The 25,379-nt window shown below is 31.2% G+C and overlaps 2 protein-coding genes across 2 annotated transcripts; one reads left to right on the top strand and one right to left on the bottom strand.

Moving 5' to 3' along the window:
- Positions 1 to 751: 751 nt before the first annotated feature.
- LOC133187669 (homeobox protein MOX-1-like) lies at positions 752 to 7,508 on the bottom strand. The gene is made up of 3 exons (XM_061323087.1): positions 6,897 to 7,508; positions 2,303 to 2,469; positions 752 to 1,490 (listed from the first exon to the last, which is right to left on the bottom strand). The coding sequence occupies exons 1-3, from the start codon at positions 7,372 to 7,374 to the stop codon at positions 1,332 to 1,334; spliced, it is 804 nt and encodes a 267-aa protein (XP_061179071.1). The 5' UTR covers positions 7,375 to 7,508; the 3' UTR covers positions 752 to 1,331.
- A 7,824-nt stretch (positions 7,509 to 15,332) lies between these two features.
- LOC133203592 (ribulose-phosphate 3-epimerase-like) lies at positions 15,333 to 21,170 on the top strand. Its single transcript, XM_061339395.1, has 5 exons — positions 15,333 to 15,605; positions 16,903 to 17,010; positions 18,718 to 18,852; positions 20,521 to 20,607; positions 20,745 to 21,170. Exons 1-5 carry the CDS (start codon positions 15,360 to 15,362, stop codon positions 20,865 to 20,867), a joined length of 699 nt encoding a protein of 232 aa, XP_061195379.1. The 5' UTR covers positions 15,333 to 15,359; the 3' UTR covers positions 20,868 to 21,170.
- The last annotated feature ends 4,209 nt before the right edge of the window (positions 21,171 to 25,379 follow it).

The following is a 25,379-nucleotide window of genomic DNA, read 5'->3' as shown; positions in this document are numbered from 1 at the left end:
TTGAGGAAGGAAAATAAACTGTTTTCCGTGTACATGTGGCCACATATGACTTTGATCTTTTTAAGAAAACAAATTTTTATTGGTAGGATAAACCTTATGATATCCGGAGAAAGCGACACACAGGATATGATCGTCCTAAGCATCATTCTACAACTTCGCTATTTGAAAAAAAAGATATATTTACTGGATAATAATAAATATTTCATTTACTAGTAAATGATATCGTTTTCATGGCGTTCATTTTCTAAAATCAATGTCTATGCATTCAATACCACTGTACGTACATTGTAAATGTAGAACTTAATGATGCCATTGAACTTTAAGGTAAACGACATATCTTTCTCATTATTAGCAAAGTCTAGTAATTCATTAACCCTTGTCCTTCATCTTGTTTATATCTTTTGCTATGGGGGACGACATTATTGATATCTATTACTTTTTAGCCAACTGTCGAAAATTTATAGGTTCTCCCTTAAAAACGTATTTTAAATCCAAGAGGAAACATGTATGAACTTTTCCGGATTACCGGGGGTAATTACATATTATTGAAATTGAATATTGTGACTTGAACCGTTGGGAAAAAATCTATGAATGCAAACCCTTCTTTGAAATGATTCATCTTAATTTGAATGTTTCTGACAAATTGATCTACAAGAATTCTTACATAATTTCGAAACACTTAAAAAAATTCATAATTTTTTTCTATTTTAGTCAAGTCAAATTTTATTTGAATAGTTACACAACATGATGATTTCATTTAAAACTTTATTTCAATACACAAGTATGTATGAAAGTCTTAATGAGGGATTTCAGTCAATTGCAAATTGGTTAACTGATTGAAGAACTTTCAATGTTAAAGGGCTTGTTTTTTCATCAAAAGATGATTTTAATCCGTGTAAATACCTGACAAAGAATATTCTTGATAAACTCGAAAACGATTTCATACAAACATTGCTGCAGGCTCTCAAAAATTCGAAGGAAAGGCGTTTATGCATGAATATTAAATATGATTCCAAAGAGTTGAAACAAGGCAGGGTACAGAATATGAGACATTGTTCAAATAGTCAAAGGATATCTCCAAATTAAAGCAGTCCTAAGAAAGGCAAGGTTTCTTATGTTGCATACACGACCAACAGTCAATATTTGGTATAGATGCTTTACTCCCACGCCAACACATGATGCGGGTGTCATCCAGTGTTCGACTCTCTGTGTACACATAAATTTCAAACATTGTGATTTTTGCAAAACTCCCAGAAAAATATACATGTAGCTGCATTATTTTCCATATGAGTATAGATGATGGACAATGTTTTTTTCTTTTAATCCGTGAGTTAACTTTGCTGAATTTCACAGTTTTGTACTTCAGAGGCTGTTGAGGATATGTTAGGCGCCATGATGGGCTTCAGTTGTCCGTCCACTTTGTCTTTGACCAGCTTCGTTCCTTTTACACGCTTCCACTTCATTCGTCTGTTCTGAAACCAAACCTTTACCTGCAAAAGAGAGAATAAAAAATCTTTAAGATATTTTTAAGTACTAAATACATATTGATCGTGACTTACTGTATGCTTTGACACTGTATGCTATGTCACAAACATAGTATTGCACAAAAAAATATGTTCAGCTTGAAAAAGATTTTAGAAGAGTTCTTATTTTCCCACATACCTTATCTAATAAAATAGTAATATGTTTTCTTTGAATCCCTGTAAACATTATAAATATAATAGACTGTGTGCGTAAACTAAAACACGCTACAAATCTTGAATTAATTCTAAGTGTTGTCCGTGTAAGATTTTTCTTCAAAGTCGTGTGGTATATATACATGTATCAATCTAAATGAATTTCGGTTTTAGTTCTTTTTTCGAGACCAAACATAAATCAATAAACTTTCCGTAATTGTTGATTGAACTTATTTTTTTCGAATGAATAGGTTAACTATAAATAGAAATGACATATCTTTAGAAACCTGTGGTTGAAAAGTACTTGGGAGAGTGAGTAACTATCTTTCCAGTTCATTTTATGATTTACATGTACTCAGCTAAAGATTTTTATCGACATCATATTTCTTATTTCAGTGATTATAAAATTAATAGATCTATTACCAACAATGCCCTCTTTGAAGATTGTATTGTCACTGCAATACGCTAAAGCGTTTGATAAGCATTTGATAATTTTTTTATTACTCTCTTATTATTGAAGAATATTAATTGCTGAAATTTACTAGTTTGTATTAAATATTTATTTATTAGTTGATATGCTTCCTTTCAAATACACAGTTTATTAAGTAAATATTATTCTATAGTACCTGTCTCTCGGTCAGATCGAGGGCCACTGCGATTTCGTACCGCCTCAGTCTAGTTAGGTAGTTATGGACGGTGAATTCCTTTTCCAGCTCTCGGATCTGATGTTTTGTGAAAGCTGTTCTCTCCTTGCGAGGTTTGACTGATAAATCTAATTTGTAAGGATCATTGTCTGTTAAACGAGAAAAAAAAATATTCTTTGTTTTTGAACATATTTCATTGAAAAAATAAAAAAGGATTGGAAACAAGTTCTAACAACTTATTGGTTCCTATCCTTAAATATAACAATACAAATGTATGTCAAGCAAAATAATTCATACAACTCTGAAATTCAAAATATACAGGTTTCATCAATAAATTTGTGTACAGCAGCAAATTAAAAATAATTTTATTAATCTGTAAAAAGTATATTTACATCACCAATAATAACAGTGACCACTTCATAAATCAAAAACACACTGTTAAAAAGACTAGTTCTAGTATAAGGATAATTTTTACAAGTAAAAAAAAAACAAAAGAAAAAAAATTAAAAAGTGATATGATCTTCAAAATCACAGGAACATAAGGACTAGTTACAATTTTACGTTTGTATAGATCATAGTTAAGTATACAGTTGTGTCATAGTTTAGTATGGATTATATTTGTATAGCGGCTTCCAAATGAAAATACGTTCGGGGATTTTTGACTTTCGTAATGAAGGTCTTAACTCTTAAGAAATACATCGAGTGAGATGGCTTCTCTCGTCTCTACCTTTAATAAATGCATCTGGTATGAAAGATCTTTTAAATAATTCTTATCTACATCTTGGGACTCTGAACTGTTCTTAATTGCGGATTTTGTATTTTGATTCATTTTTCACGTTTGTTTAGGACAATATCGCTCAGATATTCAGGCATTCCCCATTGTGAATTTTCGACATGGTAGTCATTTTTCTAATATAGCGTCTGCATTTTAAAGTTTCCCAACCAGTTTCGGAGTAAAGTGTCCCTTTAGACACAAATATAGGTAGACCTGTGACAATTCTATAGAAGCAGATCATTGCACTTGTTCAAGCTTTTCAGCATCAAATTCTTCATCTTATTTATCATAATTAAACATTAGCATCATATCTTTTATCTGAGGATTATTTTGACATAGCTTCTTATTTTAGGATGATACGGATAATTCTATAGAAAAATATTAAAAATGAAAATAAACATAGTGATGATACGTAATGCAGTTGTTAAAAAGTGAAAAAATGCTATCATTTTTCACAGCATACAATGTCTTTCAATTATTTTGTCTATGATAATATTACTCCGATATAAGAAATAAAATAAGAAATAAGAAAATAAAATAATTATATATATATATATATTTAAATAAAAGCATCTATTTTTTACACGTACATATTCTAATATTAAATGTATCGAACACAACAGCAACAAAAATTACAATAGTACTTATCATTTAGCTGAAAATAAATGCAGTAGTTTGCAAAAGAATGGAAGAGAGCATCAGCGAAGGGCAAGAAGAAATTTTCAGGATATCAAATGTCATAGAAGATAATGTAATTGTGAATTGAAGTTAACTTCAACCCAAGACAGCCAATTGCAAAAATTTAAAAAAAAAAAACACCAAAACTCATGATCTGTTGAAGGAGAGTATAAAATTTACGGTAAATTTTGCACTGTTAATGTGATACTGGACAGTATACATGTACATCTCAATTTAAATGCAAATAATTTACATAATTCGAATCGAAATGTAACAACTGGAGAACATCATTTGAACAATAATGTATTCCTTTGCATTATTTCAACTCTAGAATTGTAGCTTAATTAATTCATTGATTAATATTTATTTCATATTGTTTAATATTGCACTATTCACAATATCGTAGAATTTCGAATGAATTGTAGAATGTCCAATTTATCCAGAAAATCGTTGCAGTGCATTTGAATGCAATTGGAAAAGATTCTTATTTTTTCTCTTTGTACAAATTTTATATTCGAATAAATCTTCGATAAAAAGGATGTGTTACTCGTGCATGTTATCTTTATCTACATTGAAGCTAAGATTTATGAAGTCAATGCAAAACAAATATTTCAATCTTTTCGTAAATGTGATTTTCTTAAGTAGGTAGATTAATATATTTTATGTAATTTTGTAGATAATCTGGTTAATTATCTTAGAAGTGGTAATTTGCTAGAGCTCACGATTGATACGGGATTCTGCTATCGAACACGCATGGCTGAAAATCATGTCTGCCTTCATCCGTGTAATATTTTATCTTGATGCATGTCTCAATAACTTTAATCAAGATCTAAGGAAAGTTTTACAGGAAATAAAACTGATGTGACAAAACTGATTTAAAAAAATAAGAACACAGTATTTTTTATGATGAGGTGTTCAAATTCTACATTTTTAAAAAGGTTACATCTACAGTTAATTCTACAGATTGATATTAATCATTAATATTGTTTACCATTCATATACAATTGTTCATGATCTGCAATTAGAATATAACAAATATATTTGAATATACCCAATTTTCAAAATTTAGAATTTTTGCTCAATTTGATTATTTTAGTCCCATTTCGAGGCACTTTCTAGAAAATTCTGCTGATTCGAATTTCTAATGTTTTTCTAGAATGTAGGTATGTTTATCAATTCTAATTTGATTTTGTCAAACATGAGAAAAAAATTTGATCATCGTTAACGTTAACGTTATTTTCTCACAACAACTCCTTCTAGAGACAATTGTTTTCATCAACATTGTTATTTGAACATTGTTAATCAAACAATACACCTAAACATTAATTTCTTTCGTAACATCCGGAAAGTAATTTGGTTAAAATATGGTTTTTCATTATCACGTGATAATTATCTATCGGCTGCTTGTACCTCAATCCATCATGTTATCTCCCGTTATCATTTACTGGTGTAAATGAAGTCATTCGCGTGTCAGTATCATTAATTAATAACTAATTTGTCATGGCTGATAACCATCTCACTGAATGCTTAAAGATCTGGCAAGTGATCCAGGTTTGTTAAAATAAGACAAAGCATTTGTTAAAACGAGGGAAAACGACTTACGATAAACTTTTCCAAACAACTACAAAATTTTATCAAATTAAATATACATTTCACCATTTTACTTGTTTTTTTATATATAAGAAAAAAATTTTTTTGATGGTATTATTGTTTATAACTTTACTCCGTGTAACATGGCAATGATTAAAATATGCCTATAGTTTGCATAAGTATGTCTCTAGAATAAATTAGGGAAGGCAAAGATTTCAAATGTATGACTGTTGACAATTAATTAATACTGAAATAAATTCAATACTTTCTAAAACTTTAAAAGCATTTTTGTTTTATTCTATTGAAATATATTTTGAATATCAAACATGATTTTGCAGAAAGTGTCTCTTGATGTATATATTATAATTTTTCTGTATGATGATCCAAAACTTCGCCAAAGAACATGCGGTGTATTCGCTGCTGTTTGCGGTCATTATCAATTATCATCAAGTGGTTTTATGGTATGAGAATAAATAATCATCTTCTATTTATTCAATACAATCCCCGTTGGTTCTTAGAACCCTTTGATCCCTAATTTCCAAGACTTAAAAATTACTGGCATAAACTCACAGTTCTGAAATTGTCTTCGGTAACATGCATCTTAACGTTTACTTTATAACAAGAATTTAAACGTTAAAATATAGTATTGCTTTCTTTAAATTACAATAAATATAACTCAGAACAACTTATGCCTGATGTCCAATCCAATTATGTAAACTGGCTTTACATAATAAAATACTAATTAAATTGAATTAATTATAACTCAGAACAACGACACAATATTGACAACATTCAGTAAAATATCGGCAAAATAGCGCACAATGTTAGAGAGATATATTAATACCTTCGGCTTACATGTAAGTGGAATGACTATAATAATTAAACTAATCAATACTCAGTAACGATATACAGATGTTTAATAAAAGATGGTAGGTTTTAACCTTATTAATTTTGCATGTTTCTAACTTTTTCTGTAGAAAGAACTTTTAATAAACAATTATTCAACTTTAAGACTTATCTGCCTCATGCACAAAAATATTTTCCCTATAGAAAACTAGTTATTAATGAAGTGGGTGGCTTAAAAACAAATTTTACCGTCAATTTTATATTTACCATCAGACGCAAAGTTCAAAATTTATAATATGACAAAGCTGCTATAGTCACGTGTTACCTCTAAGTTTGTATTTTAACTCAAGCTTTGTTTCACGAAATATTTTTTCCCTATATCTTAAGTTTATTTATCCCTTCTGCATGTTCTGATAATTAGCAAATTATTTTTCCGATAATGTAACAATATGTAGGTTATGCAGGGCTAGAGGGTCCAAGATTTATTTCACCGATTTTTTTTTTAATTATAGTTTTAAAAAAATATTGTACATTGGCAAAATTGTAAATTTTCATATAGATTTTTTTAAAATAAATTTACTAATTTGTTTTGTTAAAAGAGTACTCACTTTTAAATAGAATTGTTTTAGGGGTGCAATTTCATGCAAAACAACGGATCTTATCAAACCAAAAATTCAAGAGCATTACCATGTCCTTTGTTTTCTTTTTTGTCCAGATCATCTGACAAACAGTTGTCACTGGTTGCCGGAGAACATGGCGATTCCCCACACAGTCCGGACCCATAATTATCCGCCGGTTCACAGGAAATTCCCACAGAGCCCGCACTAGCTCCAATTAAAGGAGGTGGACCAGTCACAGTATGTCCGAGCGAAGTCCCAAAGTCTCTTGATACGGTGTAAAAATTGGAAGGACTGTTTAAAGTTCTGTTGAAGTTAAAGCTGGGTGTGTAGCTCGGTCCGTGCATAAATCCCCAATCACCTGGGTATGCTGAGTATCCAAATCCTGTGGGTGTTGGAGCTAGTCCTACACCCCCCGACTGAGAGGGGTGCATACAGTCAAATGCACTTGTTCTCTGGAAAAATCGTCCCATGGCGGAATATGTGGAACAAGGGCCGGAAGAACAATTTTGTGAATTAGAATTAATCCCCCTCTCTGGTTCTTCCATTATTTTTAGAGAAAATGACAATTCCTATCTTGCCGTCATAAATCTATGACTGTTAGAAACGACAATGAGATATTCAGATGTGCCAAGAAATGCAAAGGAACTCTCCTACTTCGGAGATAAAATCTGTCCGTCCTCCCGCGAGAGTTCTCGGGGCTCGGCCAATAGGAACGCAATTTTTCACGCACAGTTGCCGAAACTGAGATTCAGGAATTCCACCACGTTTTGGTACTATTAATTTACTCTCTTTTCTTGTAATCTACGTATTGCATAACAAACGATTGGTTATGGTGGCCAGTTTTCCTGCAATATGATTTGCTGTATACCACCTTGTCTTACAAAAATTGCAATTCACTTGAGATACTTAATGGTATTGTAATGTTATGCAGTTTCACGAGAAATTCTTTACGTACCCTATTTTTATACAATGTAAAATTAAAAAAAAATAATTCAGAAAGTTTCAATATTCAATTTCATATTCCCAGCAAACTTCCAAGTAAACTGGTTCGATTCAAAATCTGGATCTCAGAAAAAAAACTAAATCAAATGAGCTAAATATGATACAAGATAAATACAGTTTTGAGAGGAAAAAGTAGTTGTTAACTTTAAAGATATATTTTATTTCGCCGATAGCTTTGTTTATTTTCCAAACATCTTTCTGTGTGGAGGAAAGTGGCCTATCTGCTTTTGCTGACAGACTTGGTGATGAATGGGATATTGATATCGCCAAAAGATGTCGTACATTTTCCGGCAGAACAGCAAGAATGTCGACGAAGTTGGTTCTCGGGACATATGCTTCACTGATGGCTGTGGGAATGTCCATTTTTTCAGAAGCTATTTTAACTGATGCATTAGACTTTCTTTTAAAAAATTCGAAATGGCCATCTTTCATTCAGTCATTTCAACTGGTACTACAAATGTCCATTACAAAAATTTAGGATTTATTGAAAACTATTTATCGTTTCTATTCGCAAGTGAAAAGAAATGACCTATCTTAAACTGAAGTCTGAACACGACAAATTTGTATGATTATGAAACTGTCAATTCCAAAAAGTATATAAATTGATATGAAGAAAATGCGGCAATTTTTTATCTATTCATTTTATATCAGATAATAGACTTAAAAAGTATCTTTATTCTCTTCAATTTGACGTTTACTCATGCTGTACGTGATCGCAAAGAATTTCTCAACAAAAGCTGCATTGTTTGAGGGAACTTCTTCTGGCTGGGCAGAGTGAAACCCAACTTATAAAAGACTTTTGGCAACCACGTGTGTTTATAACCAAAGGTCGTAAACATAGGTTTATAATATCATTAAAGAAGCTATAAATCTTATATTAAAATTAGATGCACGTGCAATCGTTGCACGTGCAATTGACGGACTATCACCTGTATCGCTCCGTGTGCAGACAGCCAGGAAACCCATCCCGGTTGCGTGTGGTAAAGTTATCCAAAATATAAACATGGAGACGAATTTTTAAAATCGCAAACGTAAAAAGAGATTTGTTAATCTGCGAATGCAAGATTTTTAAGCGTTTCAAAAGTGCGAATTTTATGGCTGCACATGTCTCGTAAAATCAGCATGGTGCAGTTGCATCTTCTCTTGAATATGTATGCCAAGGTAAACTATCAAAGGAAAAGGCTTCCAAAAAAGACGGCCACGGATATTGAATTCACTTACCTTTAATATGTAACTTTTTTTCTTTTTTTTTTTTTTTTTTTTTTTTTTTTTTTTGGTACAATAAATTTTGTAAGAATATTTTGAAAAAAGAATATAATAGATATATATAGTAATCATGGAAAATTATGTGGTTTCGGATTTGGTGGGAAATATACAACCCATCGTATAACTGTCTGATGGCTGTTATCATAACAGCTGGAAAATTAGTCTTGATGATGTCCGGCGCAACAGGAAATCTTCGGTACACAGAAGTCGCCAAACTATATGTTTGTGCTTATACAGAATTGTGCATTATATCAAAGAATAATCTCATGTTTTGAAATGGTTAGTTATAGGTACAGTGTAAGCTTAAAATAGTTATTTCTGCATTTGTTATTTTATTTCTTTTAACAAATATATTCAATTTTTTTAAATATACACATCCTGGACATTCTAGTAACTTGAAAACCCAAATTTTAGCGATCTACATACATTTCAATCTGAGAGAAAAATAAATTTAAATATGAGGGATTTATATATACATCCTATAAAGTAAATAAACAGAAACAACATTATCATGCCATGTTAAAAAAAGATAAAATTCGACTAAAACGAACAATTCTGGAGGTTTTTACGTTATTCTATATAAAGTTAATCTAAGTCTTGATTGTAATTTTTGCACATTTATAATAGAGTCTAACTAGTCTTTGTTAAAAAGTATGTGTAAAGTGGAGCAACAAATGACATTTTTGTGGTAGATTCAAAGAATTTTATTTCATATATTTTATTGTACATGTCTGGTCATAAATCGAAAAGAAGGCTTAATTTAACGCTAATTAACACCTCCTCATCGATATCAAAACGATCAAACTATCAACCCGTCAGATCTGTAGAGCCTGTCTTCCTCGTGGAAACACGGTAAAATTCGACCCTCTGGGATCTTCATTCCGGCAGACTCCCCTTAGAATAGAGATCAAATTTCATAGAATTTTCTGTTTCGCACGAACATCAAAGAATTGGGTGCTTGGTTTATAGTTATAAGGGGGCTGTCTCAAGTCTGGATTTTCAATCAAATTTTGCATACATCAGTCAATTCATTTTTTTAAGCGGCCACGATGAGGTATCGCACCGTTGCAAACACCACCCATGCGTTTCTATTGCCATTTAATTCCGAAATTCTATTTTTTTTTCTCAAGTGTATTATGATTCTTCTGGAACAGTTGTTATATATATTTTTACGGATTTTTAATAGGTCTATATCCATCCAATTTTTATAAATAATTTTGGACTTTTTAGATAGAATATACAGAAACATATTCAGGGAATGCATATGTAGCTATTGGAAGGATTTGAAATTATTTCATATAATTTAGTTCAGTTGAAATTATATTTTGAAGATATATATGCATAAACATGTATGTATATATTCAGGTACATTTAAAACCTATTGTTAAAATATACGATCGAATATAATACTGTAAAATAATATTATCAGCAAGAAGCTGAAAATAAACTGTATATGAAAAATATTTTTTTAAAAAATGTAAAATCTGGGGTGAAAAGGGGGAAAATATTTTTATTACTTGATAATAACTACAGTGGATTAACTTTTTCAGTATTTATACTAGATTATTGTATTAATAGATTTTTCTGTGGAGTAAATAACTCTCATATCAAGATTGTCAGATAGATATGTTTGACAGAATTGTTCAACCAGTTTTATTATAGGGATGTGAAGTATGGGGATTTACAAAAAATACTTTAATTGAAAAACTTCACTCAAAATATTGTAAATATATCCTAGGTTTGAACACTAAAACGCCAAACTTCATGGTATATGGGGAACTTGGCCGATTCCCACTTATCATTAATAATAAGGTGAGAATGGTTACTTTTTGGGCAAAACTTCATTTTTCTCAAACGATGGATAAATTTGCTACAAAAATGTATGCACTGGCATCAAGACATAATTTGCCTTGGGCCAACTATGTTAAAAATATTTTAGATGAATGTGGATTATCTTATTTATGGACAACACAGCAGATGTGTAGCATGGGTTAAAAATAAAGTAAAAAGAATACTTGTTGACCAAAATATCCAAAACTGGAAAAGTAATGTTTATAATTCATCCAAGGGTGTTAATTATCGAATTTATAAAGAAATACTTGAACCAGAAAGATATCTTGTTAACATGCCTCGAAAATTTTCAACTTTACTATGTAAATTTAGATGTAACAATTTTAAACTCCCTATTCAAACTGGTAGATGGAATGGTCTTCCAAGAGAAGAAAGGATTTGTACTTTATGTGATCTTATTAAGATTGGTGATGAATTTCATTATGTTTTTGAATGCACACAAAAAGAAATTAAAGAGGCTAGGTTAAAATATATTTCAAATTATCTCATATGCAGACCAAATATAGAGAAATTTAAACAACTTTTTTCAACAACAAACTGTTCAATATTGAAAAAATTATGCAAATTTTTGTTGATTGTTAAACAAATTATAGATGGAAATAATTGATTTGAATCTTAACATGATATTTTGTACCATTTATTATAAATGTATTATATTCTTTTTCTTGTGTTTGTATCTTTTCCTACCTCCTCTCTACAATGTATGTTTGTACATTTATGAGAATAAAATCATCGTCATTGTCATTGTCAAGATAATTTTACCACTAAAATAATTAGGGATGGCAATCGATTACAGAATTGCTAATCGGTTAACTGCAAGACGTTCCGACCGATTAACCGGTTACATGTAATCGTATCAAAATGCACGTTTTCTTGACAATTGTTTTTCATGTAGCTCTGCATATATACACAAATAGACCCAAATAAGACGATAGAAGTTAAAACATTAGTCTTGATTCTGCATGGATCAGAAAAATACGGGTACATATTTTTTATTTAAATTTCAGTAGACAAGAAAAATTGAGAAAACCATGAAAAAACCCTAAGAAATCTTTGATAATTTTCCAGAGCAGATGTCCCAAAAGTTTTTTTCTGCATTTTCACTATGATAATCAAAACTACATGTGAACTCTATAGCCCTTGATTTACAATGTTTGTTTAATAATTACATGTAAATTGGATTGAAAACTGAAAACGACAAACACATCAATTCACAGTGCTCAATGATTCAATTATTATCAATACAGGACAGTCGGGGTAACGACATGGTGTTTTCACGGTAATTAACACTACATAAACTGACCAATTACGCAACGGTCTCAGTCTGGAGATTCATAATTACATGTAAGTCAAAATTAGATCCTTTAAATTCCAAATGATTATCCTTTGTGCAGAGATTTCTTTTTTTAAATACTTTTTTTTAAAAATGTGTTCAATTTAACAAATATTTTATTTTTTCCGATTAACCGATTACAGATTTTCTAATCGATTGCCGACCGAGTAATCGGTTAACCGGTTACAAATTGTCATCCCTAAAAATAATGCATAAGTGATTTAAAGATAATATTATCGAAAGTTTAGTCCCATTTTCCTTGTACATTATATGTTTGTATTTTTTACCTTCTTTTAGATGGGAGGTAATTTCAAGTTCGTTCTCAGAATTCATATCCGTTCTGAAGATTGGGTGGAAAATGATATTTCTGTGCTTCGAGAAACTTCCAGAAATCTTCAGCAAGGTGTAGAAACCAATTCTTTGATATGAAGAAATTGAACAGATTCTGCTCTGATTAAAAATGTAATTTTGAATTATTTTACTTTTTCTTGTCAAAATTGAAGAGATGACATAAAATTACAGAGGGAACAAAATTTTTACAAAATTATTTTAAGTTTATTTCATTAACTAAGGTAGAGTTCATTCACAAGTTTTCATTTCAAGGCCAAAAATCGAACCATTGCCTTGAATTCCAGATTAAATATTTAACAATAATAATTAAGTAGGGTATATAATAACTAAGATTAAAAGAACTCTGAAATGAGGGCAAATACATGTCATGTCAAATATCTCTGGGTGTGTGTGTGTGTTTCGGGGGGGGGGGGGGGATTTTGAAGCATTACATTCAGGCAAATACGACATTTCACGTATTTAAATATGTATTTATCTTACCATGTTTGCAAAATTTCATGCTTTATATATATACACTTATGCGACTACTGGCTGATTCTTCAGAGAAGAAAAAATAACCATACAAGCAGGTAAGTGAAATTATAGGTAAAATGTTATTTAGCAATTTAGAGATTTGTAAAATGATAAGCGTGATAGACTTATTCAATCAAATACTGAGGGATAAACCTGATTCTCCTCTGTGTATATGTCAATATACTTTTAAATACAATCTCTTTCTCCAACTACATTTTCTTGATCTATCCCTTTACTGTATATATTGCACATTATACTATGTAAATATATGATGTAAATTTGCATTTAAAGCAATGCTCGTACTTCTGAGTTCAATTTACAACGGTATTAAATGTTACACAACGGCATGTTCATTTTGAATTGTACCTGAAGTCGCTAAAAATTTAAATAAAATATATTTCAAAGGTTATTTTAAACTTTAATTCATTTGGATAAATCATCATGGCATACAACGCAGACGTGATAGAACATATAGCAATAGCGTAAGATTAAAAAAAAAAATTTGAAAATGAAAAATCGAAGATATATCGGATACAATAGTATATAAGTATATGTAGATAAATATGGCGGTAAGAAGACGTTACGATACATTTGCAATCTACATGTGTATTTTTCTATCTGAATAATACAACCACTGTACAAAAACATATAAAATAATAATAAATAAAATTTAATAAATTGAAAATAAATAAGTAAATAAATAAATAAATAAATAAATAAATAATCATTTGAAGGCGGTAATGAAATGATAAACATGCATGGACTTCGGGTGATGTATATTGAACAGGGAAAAAATCCGAATTTGATCTACAGTTAAAGTCATATCCCTTACTACCCAAACTCCGTCACCATAAGCGGAAAACACGTCGGGTTACTCTCTGAATTATTTTTTGATTTGTTTCTTGATTGCTACACTTAGTAATGAACTTAAACATTGTTTTCAGAACTATTTAAAAAAATTCAGTGATTGGGCTTATACAAAACTTTTATAAATAGAACGCTTATTACATCCGTGTACATTACGTTTAGTGAACCCTAACTCCGTCACCAGTGCCCTCTAAAATATGCCAACTTATTAATTAAATATTTTTTGCCAGTTTAGTTTTTTCTCCCTTCATCTTAAACTTGTAAACAGAGAAAATTAGTTTTGACGATTTAAAATGGTATTAAATTGTATTTTAGAAAAAGTATCAAAAACAGAAAAAATAACGTTAATATAACGTATTTTATATGTAATAACGTCACGCTACGTTATCTCCAACGTGTAGCATATTGGGGAAAATTTAGACGAAAAATAAAATACATATTTAACCGTATTCAATATGGAATATCATATCAATCCTTTGGTAAAGACCTTCATGAATATGACTGACGTGTAAAAATGAGCATATTGACGCATATCTCTGAGATATCGATGGAATAGCGCATAAAAGTACTTACTGATTTCTTATAAAATATGATAGCTACAATAGATCACATGTAATTGTTATTTATTTCCCGAAAGTAAGGGTAGTGACGGAGTCAGGGGGTTTGGCGATATGTGGCGTATTTTTGATAAGTTCAGATAACCAAAATGTAAAATATCTTTCTATTTGACTGATTACTCTATTTAGAGAAAGGATTTTTCTGTAAATTACACAATTTAAATCTATTTCAAAGATATCAAAAATTTAAAAATAACCGATTTATTTACCGACTCCACATTTAAATAAAAGACACTTAAAGTCAATTTAATTATAGAAATGTGAGATTATTCGAGTTCAAAATCGGTGAAAATTTTAATTTGGAAGTAAATAACATTATATCATGTGTATCTACACTCAATCTCGTATTATCATTTTTAGCTCAGATACGCCATATATATATATATATATATATATATATATATATATATATAGATATAGATATAGATATATATATATATATATATATAGATAGATAGATAGATAGATAGATAGATAGATAGATAGATAGATAGATAGATAGCTTAGCTTTAAGAGAATATTTGAACTGTTCCAAGCAAAAACCCCTCTTATGTCAAAAAATTTCGAAAATTACTCTTTTTCAAAATTGAAGTACAACTAATGGTGAATATAACCTGTAAATATTACAGGTGTATCTTGCCTCGTTATAGATTTACAGGTAATCAAAGTATATAAAGAAATACATATTTTTAAAATGATCGGGTTCGACCTTCATCATATCCAAATCAAGATGGCAGCCCCCTGCAGTGGAAAACAGTGTCAAATTGGTCCATCAATTCTTAATTCGGATCTTTCTAAATTAGCCTCCGAATGCCAGAGACTAATGGACAGTGGTGCAGACTATCTGCATCTTGATGTTATGGATGGGCATTTCGTTCCAAACCTAACATTTGGACACCCTGTTGTTAAATGCCTTCGACCAAAAGTGCCTGGAGTGTTTTTTGATATGCATATGATGGTAAAAAACCCAGAACAGGTGAGTGTTTATTTTCTCTTCATTCATTAAATCTGTATGTTTTATTATCGAGAAACAGGGTCTTTATAAAGAGAAATGTTCAACATTGAGAGGGTTTTTTCCGTAGTTTTATCATACTCATAGTTGAGTCATCAAACTAAACCAGCACTATTTTGAAATCTTAAATTTACTTGGGCCTAGGCAAATGTAAGTCAAGGAAGGTGACATCACATTAGGATGTATCCACTTATATTTTAATAGCATTATACGTGCAGTTTTCTTGCAGATATATTGTTATCTTGTAAACATTAGACTAGTTGTACATGTAGCTTATGTGCTTTATATATCAGTAGATAATTATAATAACCATGGTGCTATTTACACCAGTCCATTACAGATTATAAGACAAAAACAAGAGGGATGGGATTTAAATTATTTTCTTTTTGGTAGCAGTCCTGAGTAGATTTATTTATTTCTCCTGAAGATGCTAAAAATTAACAGGATGATCATGATGATGCTGTAATTATTTTTCTCTGGCAGTGTGATATAATTTTTACCATACTGGATTCAGTCAAAAAATTGAAAGATCACAATTACTGTAGTTGAAAATGTTGAATTTTATTAGAGTTTTGAGTCAGAAATAGAAAATTGAATGGATTAGGATACCTCATTGGCCTCTATCAGTAAACATGTACATGTAGTTGAACACTTTTAGATCAATTACATGTTTTCAGAATGTGAATTTTTCAATGTTGTCAGATCTGTATGTGCACCAGCAATGATCTATTGCCAAGTTTTTGTGCAAAGTTACAATGCAAAAAACATTTACATTTCAATATGTTCAAAATGAGATGGATTTTCATGTAAGTTATGTCATATTTTCAAATTTATTTTTTATTTTGCTTTTTCATTCGTGTGTACGATACTAGGCAAGTCCTTTGAATTTTCATTGTTTCTAATTTCTGAGTCTGAATACAGAGTAAGTTATTCACTTCAGGAATGTAAGGCTTCTGAATTTTGAACTTGTGGTATATACATGTAACTTATAAAATTGCTACATGTTGCAATGCATGATTTTGCTGAAAAACTTGCTAGCTGTTTTTCCATTTTAGAAATTTCTAATCTAAAGTCTAATCTAAATCTGAAGTTGATATCAGTTCTATTAAAAAATAAAAAAGTTTTTAGGCACTGAAAAGGAAATTTTTTTTCAACACAGTGTTCAACAGTAGGAAATATTCAGTAACTCTCTTGCCTCAGCCCTGGCTAAGTGAGGCATTAAAAATATATGAGTGATTCCTATTTGACATTGACTTTACAGTGGGTACAGAATATGGCAGATGCAGGAGCAAACCAGTATACATTCCATTATGAGGCAACAGATGACCCTACTGGGTGTATAAGAAAGATCAGGGAAGCTGGAATGAAGGTGATGTGACTGCTGTAAACTGAAAATTAGAATATTTTTTTAATCCAGGTTCTTGAATAGTATATCAGATACAGATGGATATATTGATTAGGATAAAAAACAAATTAATAGCACATGTCATCAAATACTTAGACTGAGACTCTCATTAGCAGGGGGCAGATATCCAGGATTAGAAGTTAGGGGGCTGATTAGGCAGGGGGTCTGGGGTCACCTTGAGGCCCCCAATGAGTCCAGGGCAAAGCAGGGTTCTCATTAACGCAAGAATCTGCGTCCTAGACGCAGCAAAATTACTTGGGACGCAAGGTTCTTAAAAACGATGCGTCCGCGGACTCATGATCGGACGCGTCCTCGTTAGCGAGAAAATTCTGGTGATTTCGAAAACGGGGAATTTAGATGTTAGGATTTGTCAAAGAAATATTTAATCGAAACCTTCCTGTAACTATCATAAAGTTTATCGAAGAAACAACTTTTCTTATACTTATTTCTCTTTTTTTTAAACAGGGATTGATCATAAGATATTTCATGTTTATTAGTCCATAGTCATAATAGTGTCGCATGCCAAACTCTGACAGCTGTAAACACACTGCAGCTTTTTTTTTAAAAAACACTTTTGAATCTTGAGTGTTATCTACATGTAGAAACCATAATTAGTGCTTGTATACACAATGCGGCTTGATTATCTCGTGAATTTCACCCAGTGCAGACGACCGACAGGATTAGTTACGCCTCATTGCACATGACACCTGTGATTGTATACAGTCAACTAGCTGATTATGCAACAATTAATTTTAGCTTTATAAACACCAAGTTATTTTTATGGCAATTGATTACGCGTGTAATTTAGAATATAGCTTGAATGCATTACCAGTTTATATACTTGAATATGTTAATACTGCGTAAACAAACTGATAAGATGATAAAGATTTTTATCGATGTTTGGATGGAAGGATACTGCAATAATTTAGTTGAGACTCAACAGAATTTTTCTGGGACGCATCAAATTTAGCTGGGACGCAACCTTCTCAGAAACCTTGAGTCCTGGGACTCAACTTAGCAAAATCCTAGTGAGAACCCTGGCAAAGCCCTTGTGGGGGGCCAAGGGGCAAAGCCCCCAGAAGCTACTGGATTCTGGAGAAGAAATAAAATATTTTAGAAAGACATTTTATTATTCCTTGTCATCATAATTAATGATAAGAGTCATCATAATTAATGATAAGAGTCGATCATCATAATTAATGATAAGAATTAATAAAACTTAATTAATACATGTATTTTAAGGTCTATGGAAACAAAGCTTAGGAATCTAGCCTCCAGAAGCTCTGCCTTGCAAGAAGAATACAGAAAAAAAATATTTTTATTACCTTTATCAAAAAATTCATTTCTTTTCAAAATTAGAACAATGATTGACCTTATATTTGACAATTTTAGGGGAGCGTGCACTTGGTGTGCTCCCCTTAAATTTGCAATGATTAGCGAGTTTGTTAAAGCGAATCCTCATGGACTCAAGTCTTCAGAAAAGAGCAAGCCTGTATAAATTCTGATGAAGCACTGCAAAAATAATTCACAATATTTTGATGAAACCATTGTATTTAAGGAATAAAGGCAGCTAAATTTCTATGCGTTTTGATACAAATTTGTTCTCACAATTTATTTTTAATTAATTATGATAAAATTATGGTATTAACACTTAAATTCCTTTCCATTAAGGTTGGTGTTGGGATAAAACCAAAGACAGCAGTTGATGTGTTAGTGCCATTAATAGACCTAGTAGATATGGTTCTCATAATGACTGTGGAACCAGGATTTGGAGGCCAGAGGTTTATGGCAGACATGATGCCAAAGGTATTGTTAAATTTATACAAAAATGCACGATCTTGTATGATGTCTTTGATTTAAAGATTTTGCCTCAACTGATATGATGTTGTTTATTTATGGCAGAATAATGTGTTTTTTTAATGTTTATATTGTGTCAACAAAGAAACAAAATCTTTGAACATTTTAATCAAATGTTATGTATATTAATGGCGATAGATTGAATTCTGTGTAAGCAACAAGGAGAGAATTGCAGTGAAGTTTCATGATTGATTCTAGTGCTTGTTTTTACAACCACATAACGCCTCTAAATTAAACTTGAAAAGGAGATATGGTTAATAGCTACAGTGTACAAGTACTGTACAATGTAGGTTGCTTTTGACCATTTTAGGTGTCACATCTTAAACTAGAGATCATTTGAAAGAGAGAATCATGGATTTCAGATTTTCCCCTTCAGATCTTAGTATTGTGCAGCAAGTATAAAACATGGAATTTTAAGTGTATTGTATGTAAAAGACTTAAGGTATGCCACTCGTCAGCTTTTAAGAAAAGTTCGGTTAGAACCTATAACTTCAAAACTATTCATTACAATTCAATTTTTATAACATATTTGAATGAAACAATGCAAATTATACAATATTCAATTTAAAAACTGATGCTCACAAAGTCATAAAGAAACAAGATTTATGAGGGACTATTTTTTTGTGATGGAAGAATATTTGGAAGAAAATTCTTCAAATCTACACATTTGTTATAATTAATATCTTCAGTTGGCACTTTAACCCCACATATTTTTACTCAGAGAATATTTTCCATTATTATATGCTAGGAATATTAAATATAGGTTTCAATGTATATTTTTAGAACAAATTTTACACATTCACTCAACAGACTTTGCCAAGAAATGAAAATATACTAAAGAAATCAAGATAAAATTTACATTGTTTTTTGCCTGAAAATCGCATATTTTGACCAATATCTCAAAATTACATCACTGACCCCAACTTTTTCTTTCATTATTTTAAACTACACAGTACTTCCAACCAATCAACAATATAAGTCATAAAAAGTTTAATGCGAGAAAATATTTTATTGCCTATTAAGATTTTTAATACCCCAAATATGATACATTTTAGTGCAAAAAGGTCAAACAATGATTTATGCACATTAATTTGCATGAATTGTTCAATGATACATATCATTCAAACTATTTTACATAAAACAAGATTATATTTATTGCTATGATTACATCTGATAAAATATGATAAAGGTTAAAGTAATTAACCCAAGAGTTACAATTTAAATGCTAAAAGGTCAAATAATTGTACCATTGCTCAGTAAGATGTACACTGATCCCTAATTTTCTTTTCGACTTTGAATCATCCTATATGAGTACTTATCTAAATTATACTTGTCAAAAAATCCTTGATATAACTAATTTCACGAGTGACATACCTTAAGCAAAGGTCTTATACAATGTAAAAATGATTAGAAAGGAAGAAAGAAGAAGAGTTCAACTGTGCACTCTCTCATTTTGTTTGTTCCCCATCAGGGGTATTAGCCTACTCTCAATGTACATTACATTAATTATTAAACAAGAAATCCTTGTCAAAAGTAGCTGGCCAATGACACTCACAGCATTGAAATGCAAGAAATCTTGTATACCATGATTTTTTGAAAACATCAATCTATGAACAGGTTTCTTTCTTGAGAGAGAGGTACAGTGATTTGGAAATTGAGGTAGATGGGGGTGTTGGACCATCAACAATTCAGTATTGTGCAGACGTAAGTAAACCTAAAATAAAAGCAAGTGCTGAGTCATTTCAATCACTGTATAATTTTAAGTTATGTATATTAACAAGCATTAAATTGTTTACTAGATAGCTGTCAGGAATAAACTCAGCTTTAGTTATTTATTTCAGGCTGGTGCTACAATGATTGTTTCTGGAAGTGCTATAATCAACAGTGACAATCCAAAAGAGACTATAACTTACATGAGAGATATTGTTAATCAGTCCATTAGGAAGGTTTCTGCCAAGAGTTAACATAGCATTGATTCTAAGAGAGCCATATGTATACTGTGAAGAAGTTAGTCTTATTTGCTAGTGATTATTTTGTATTTAAACACTTGACTTGTAATATTTTTGAATTTATCCAAACCAAAACTTTAGATGATTTGTTCTAAAGAATCTCTGAACTCAGAAAGGAATTATCATTTATGTCTCTCTCTCAGGTACTGTTATTGTCAAAGAGAGTATTATTTATATAATTCTAACTTTATTTATTTCTGACCATTTGTTTTGTTGATGTACATACTGAGAATTTACAGAGAATGCTTACGGAGAATGCTTACCAAATCAGAATTAATTTTTTTACCCTGCTTGTGAAGTTTTTGGGTGTTATGTTTTATTGTTGATGGAAAGACCTTAATTGCAGGCTGGAGGGTTTTCCATTTTATTACTTATCAGAAGTTGGTAGAACATCATAGGAGGAAGATCCCTATCATATTCTTGGTCAAAATTCAAGGATATGTTAACATTTGGATGAAAAAGAAATTAAATTGCAGTAGTAATATTTATGTTGCAAATTGATCTGTTACCGGTATATGATTTTTCACATACCAGTATTTAGTTCATTGGTCTGGATGATGTTTCATTTTGAATTTCAAGGCCATAATGCCAAGGTTAATGGCACTTTATGAAAGATAAAAGTACATGAAAATAAAAATCATATTTTTTTTTTTACAAAGAATAAAACAAAACCAATGCTTACAAAATTCAGATAGAATTTAATGTCAAACATTTCACATTCTGAATTTTGTTTCTTATGAACATGAGATATTTGAAAACCTTATCTGACTCCACGCAATGTAATTTGCATTAATAATTTTTCTTAAATTCTTGATGAGCATATTGAACATATATTGATATTTGTAAAAAAGTATAGATCAGAGGAGAAAAGAGATAGCACCATCTATAGCTTATATAGCTTACTGCATCAAGATTTAAGGCTTAAATTGTCTCAGATGTGATTTTTCAAATTAAAAGTTATGTTACAGCTCTATGAGCAAGCAATGCCTTCTAGTTATGTGTTTATTTTTTGATGGTTAAATTGATGAAGATACTTAAGCAAATTATAGTATTTTTTATTAAAGAGCATAAAAAGAGAAGTACTTCAGACTACTAGGGTGTTATTTCATAGCATTATACAGTTAAATATGTATTAAAGACTCCTCGTCCTCTCAAGCCTGTAGCTGTATTTCTCCCTTTGCAATGCTCAAAAAAGTCATGCGTGTGAGCAAAATGTTATAGCCTTGATCTAGTTTGAAATAATCTTGAAGTTTACATTATATTGTTGACAAAAATTATACCATGTACACTAAAGTTCACAAAAACAAGACAGCTATGGTCACCCTGTCAATTTAATGCATTTACATGTTAATCTCTTTATTTATTTTCATGTGTAAATATTCAATTAGATGTACAGATGTAACTTCATTGAAAAGAAATTTAGATTTCAGAGAACTTAAAAGGTCATATTATTTTGTCCAATGGGCTTAATGATGTAGCGTTCTGCAACAAGATTTAGAGTATAGTGATCTGTCAAATTAAAGGTTAAATATAAGGCTAAATCCATTTCGTTCAAGCTGTGCCTCATTTACAGTGAATGTTTTGGCCAAATGATTAATTAAATGAAGGGTTTTTTGTTGTTTTTTTTTTTGGTAGAATTCTGATGTGATGTTGTTGATTTTATGCATGGGTCTTTTCCCCACAAAATTCATCAGATTAACCACAGTTCGATTTTTCAAAAAGGTAAAACCTGAAATATTTTACAAAATTTCAGTTGATGAGAAATATGATAATGAGTATACTATACTACTTCACGAATGTTATATTTGGTCATTCTATAGATACTGGAGTGTGTGCTTAAAGTTTTGCTTCGCTATGATATTATCAGACCTGAGCTGCAAGAAGGATATCTTGCCACATTAGCAATACATTTTGTTCTATTACTAGTACATGAATATTTTTTTCATATTTTGTAGTTTTGTTAGAGAAATATATTTCCAAAGTGTTTCTGTTCTTTAAAAGCTTCAGATACAGATACTGTGATATGGGCATAATATAAAGCATAATAACGTGTGCCGACTCAAATTTTATTTAAGGACATATGCAACGTAGTTTAAACTTTATTGTCTTTTTCATGGAGTTGAAGAGTTCCAATAGTTGAAGGAACTGTGTGCAACATTTTAATGTTTGTATATGCTGTTGTACACTTCTTCTAAAACAAGTTTGGATAAACAAAACATTTAGAATATGTTTAGTAATTTTTGTATATTTTTCTTTGAATTATACAAGAATTTTCATCAATTGATATCGTTTCAGAACCCTTGGTAATACATGCTGATTTTTTGTCTACGAACATCTGATGGCACTATAATCTCAAATTAGGAATATCTTGAAAAATTATCAGTAGGCAAGGTACTTTGCATATGTCCTTAAATTTGTATGAAAAAACAAACTACTGGTTATAAGATTAACTATTAAAAATGAAATCAGAACTTGGTATTCTTTTTCGACAGATTGATTGATTGTATGTTGTTTTGCGTCCCATTTTTACTCAAATAGAAACGTCACCATTTACTAGTGAAAGGCTTCAAGTTCAGGTTCTATTTATTCACCCAAACCAAAATATTGGTACATTGGGTACATTAATAACATATATACATTATATACAAAACTGGTCAGAGGTACATATACAAACAAAAAAACATGACAGAAGATTGAAAAAATAAATAAATAAATAAAAGAGGGGAAAATATACCAAGGAGAACAGACAGAATCATTGATTTTTAGGATAAACATACATAGTTTTTTCAGCATTCTTTCGTTTTGAGTTGACACTAGTTCCATGAATTTAAAAACATTCGGTCTGTGGGAATAATAATTGCCCAAGTAATTTTTTCCTACATAGCTAAAGTTTTACATTCTAAGATGTAATGAAATTCATCAGCAGTTTGAGTATTATTACAAAGTGTACATATTCTATCACACAGTGGTATACCATACCATCTTCCAGTCTCTACTGGTAGATGATGATTTGCGGTACGAAATTTTATAAATATTTTCCATGATTTAGGAGATAACTTATCAATATAATTTTCAATAATTGGCTTCAAATTTAGACCAATACTCAGCACTTAGGGCCATTGGGCAGTGAGGCTAGGGTTCTTTAACGTGCCAACGCCTACCGTGACACGGGAACTTGGGATTTAAGGTGTCATCCGAATGACCCGTAACTGTCACTTCTAACGCCGGGCGCTTGACTTACGAGAATCGAACCCGGCCCTACTGATCACGAACACCCTACAATGCACCACTAGGCTACCATGACCGATCTTTTTCCTCAAAGAGTCATAATGCATGAAATATGCCGAGAATGATGCTGACGTTTTCTTTCTAACAAGTTGACAAATTGCCATTTTCTCTTCCAGACCTCCGCCCCAATCCTTCAGTGGTGCACTAAAAAAATCGAAAAATCTTCCATGTGAACGTGTCCTCATCATTCCTAGGTCATAGGTTTACCCTGCTTCCCCGAGAGAATTCTCAAAGTTTTTTTTTACGTATCCCACATTCTTCCACCTCCAAATCAACGAGAATCGTCATTGTGCAGATGGTGCTGAGTGCTGCCCCCTTGATTAATTTGAGCTGTACAGTATGTCTTAACCCTTTCTTTTATTAAATTGATTTAATATAACCACGTCATTCGAACGCAGTAGCTGATACTGTCAGACATACAAACGATGAGTAATTAGAGCCAGAAGAGCCTGTGCATTGGTAATTATAAAGTACACTGTATGCATCTGTCTGTATTTTTGAACTCGGTTTACTGTTTTGGTCCGATTTCAATTGAAATGTTACTAAAATGTAACTCTGCATATCGGATTTCAAAGTCCCTTTCTGCCTATATATATATTTTTTTTCAAAATCCTCTTACAGCTTCGGTCCGATATCAATAGAACTTGCTTCACCAGTAGATTCCAGTAAGACGTACATTGTACATAAGTATAATATTATATGATTTCGACGATCGATGTTGGCATGGTTATTTCTGTGAAAATCATTTTTCAAAATGCTGGTTGTCCTATAATTTTGGTCTAATATCGATGGAACATTGATACAAATGTAGAATACATAATTCTTATCGGCTGTTGGTATCGATGAACGATTTTGCCATGGTTAGTAAAAAAAGGGGGGGGGGGAATGGAATTCTTGTAAAACGCCACTCCTACAGTTTTGATTAGACATCAATAAAATGGCCTACGACTAGACCATCAAGATGTATCCTTGGTATCTGTGGTTTTTATGCCCTCGTATCAAAGATTCGGGGGTATATAGTTTTTGCCCTGTCTGTCCGTCTGTCTGTCTGTTTGTCCGCAAAAACTTTAACATTGCCCATAACTTTTGATTGGTTGGAGCTATGGCTTTCATATTTCACATGTGTATTTCTTGTGACAAGACCTTTTTTTTGGGTACCACCATATTTGACCTTGGAGT

The sequence above is a fragment of the Saccostrea echinata genome, unplaced genomic scaffold (genome assembly GCF_033153115.1).
Source record: "Saccostrea echinata isolate AGI-Se365-2 ecotype Australia unplaced genomic scaffold, CSIRO_AGI_Sech_v1 ptg000001l, whole genome shotgun sequence".
Classification (NCBI taxonomy): Eukaryota; Metazoa; Mollusca; class Bivalvia; order Ostreida; family Ostreidae; genus Saccostrea; species Saccostrea echinata.
Note: the sequence above shows the minus strand (reverse complement) of the source record. Positions and strands in the feature narration are given on the sequence as shown.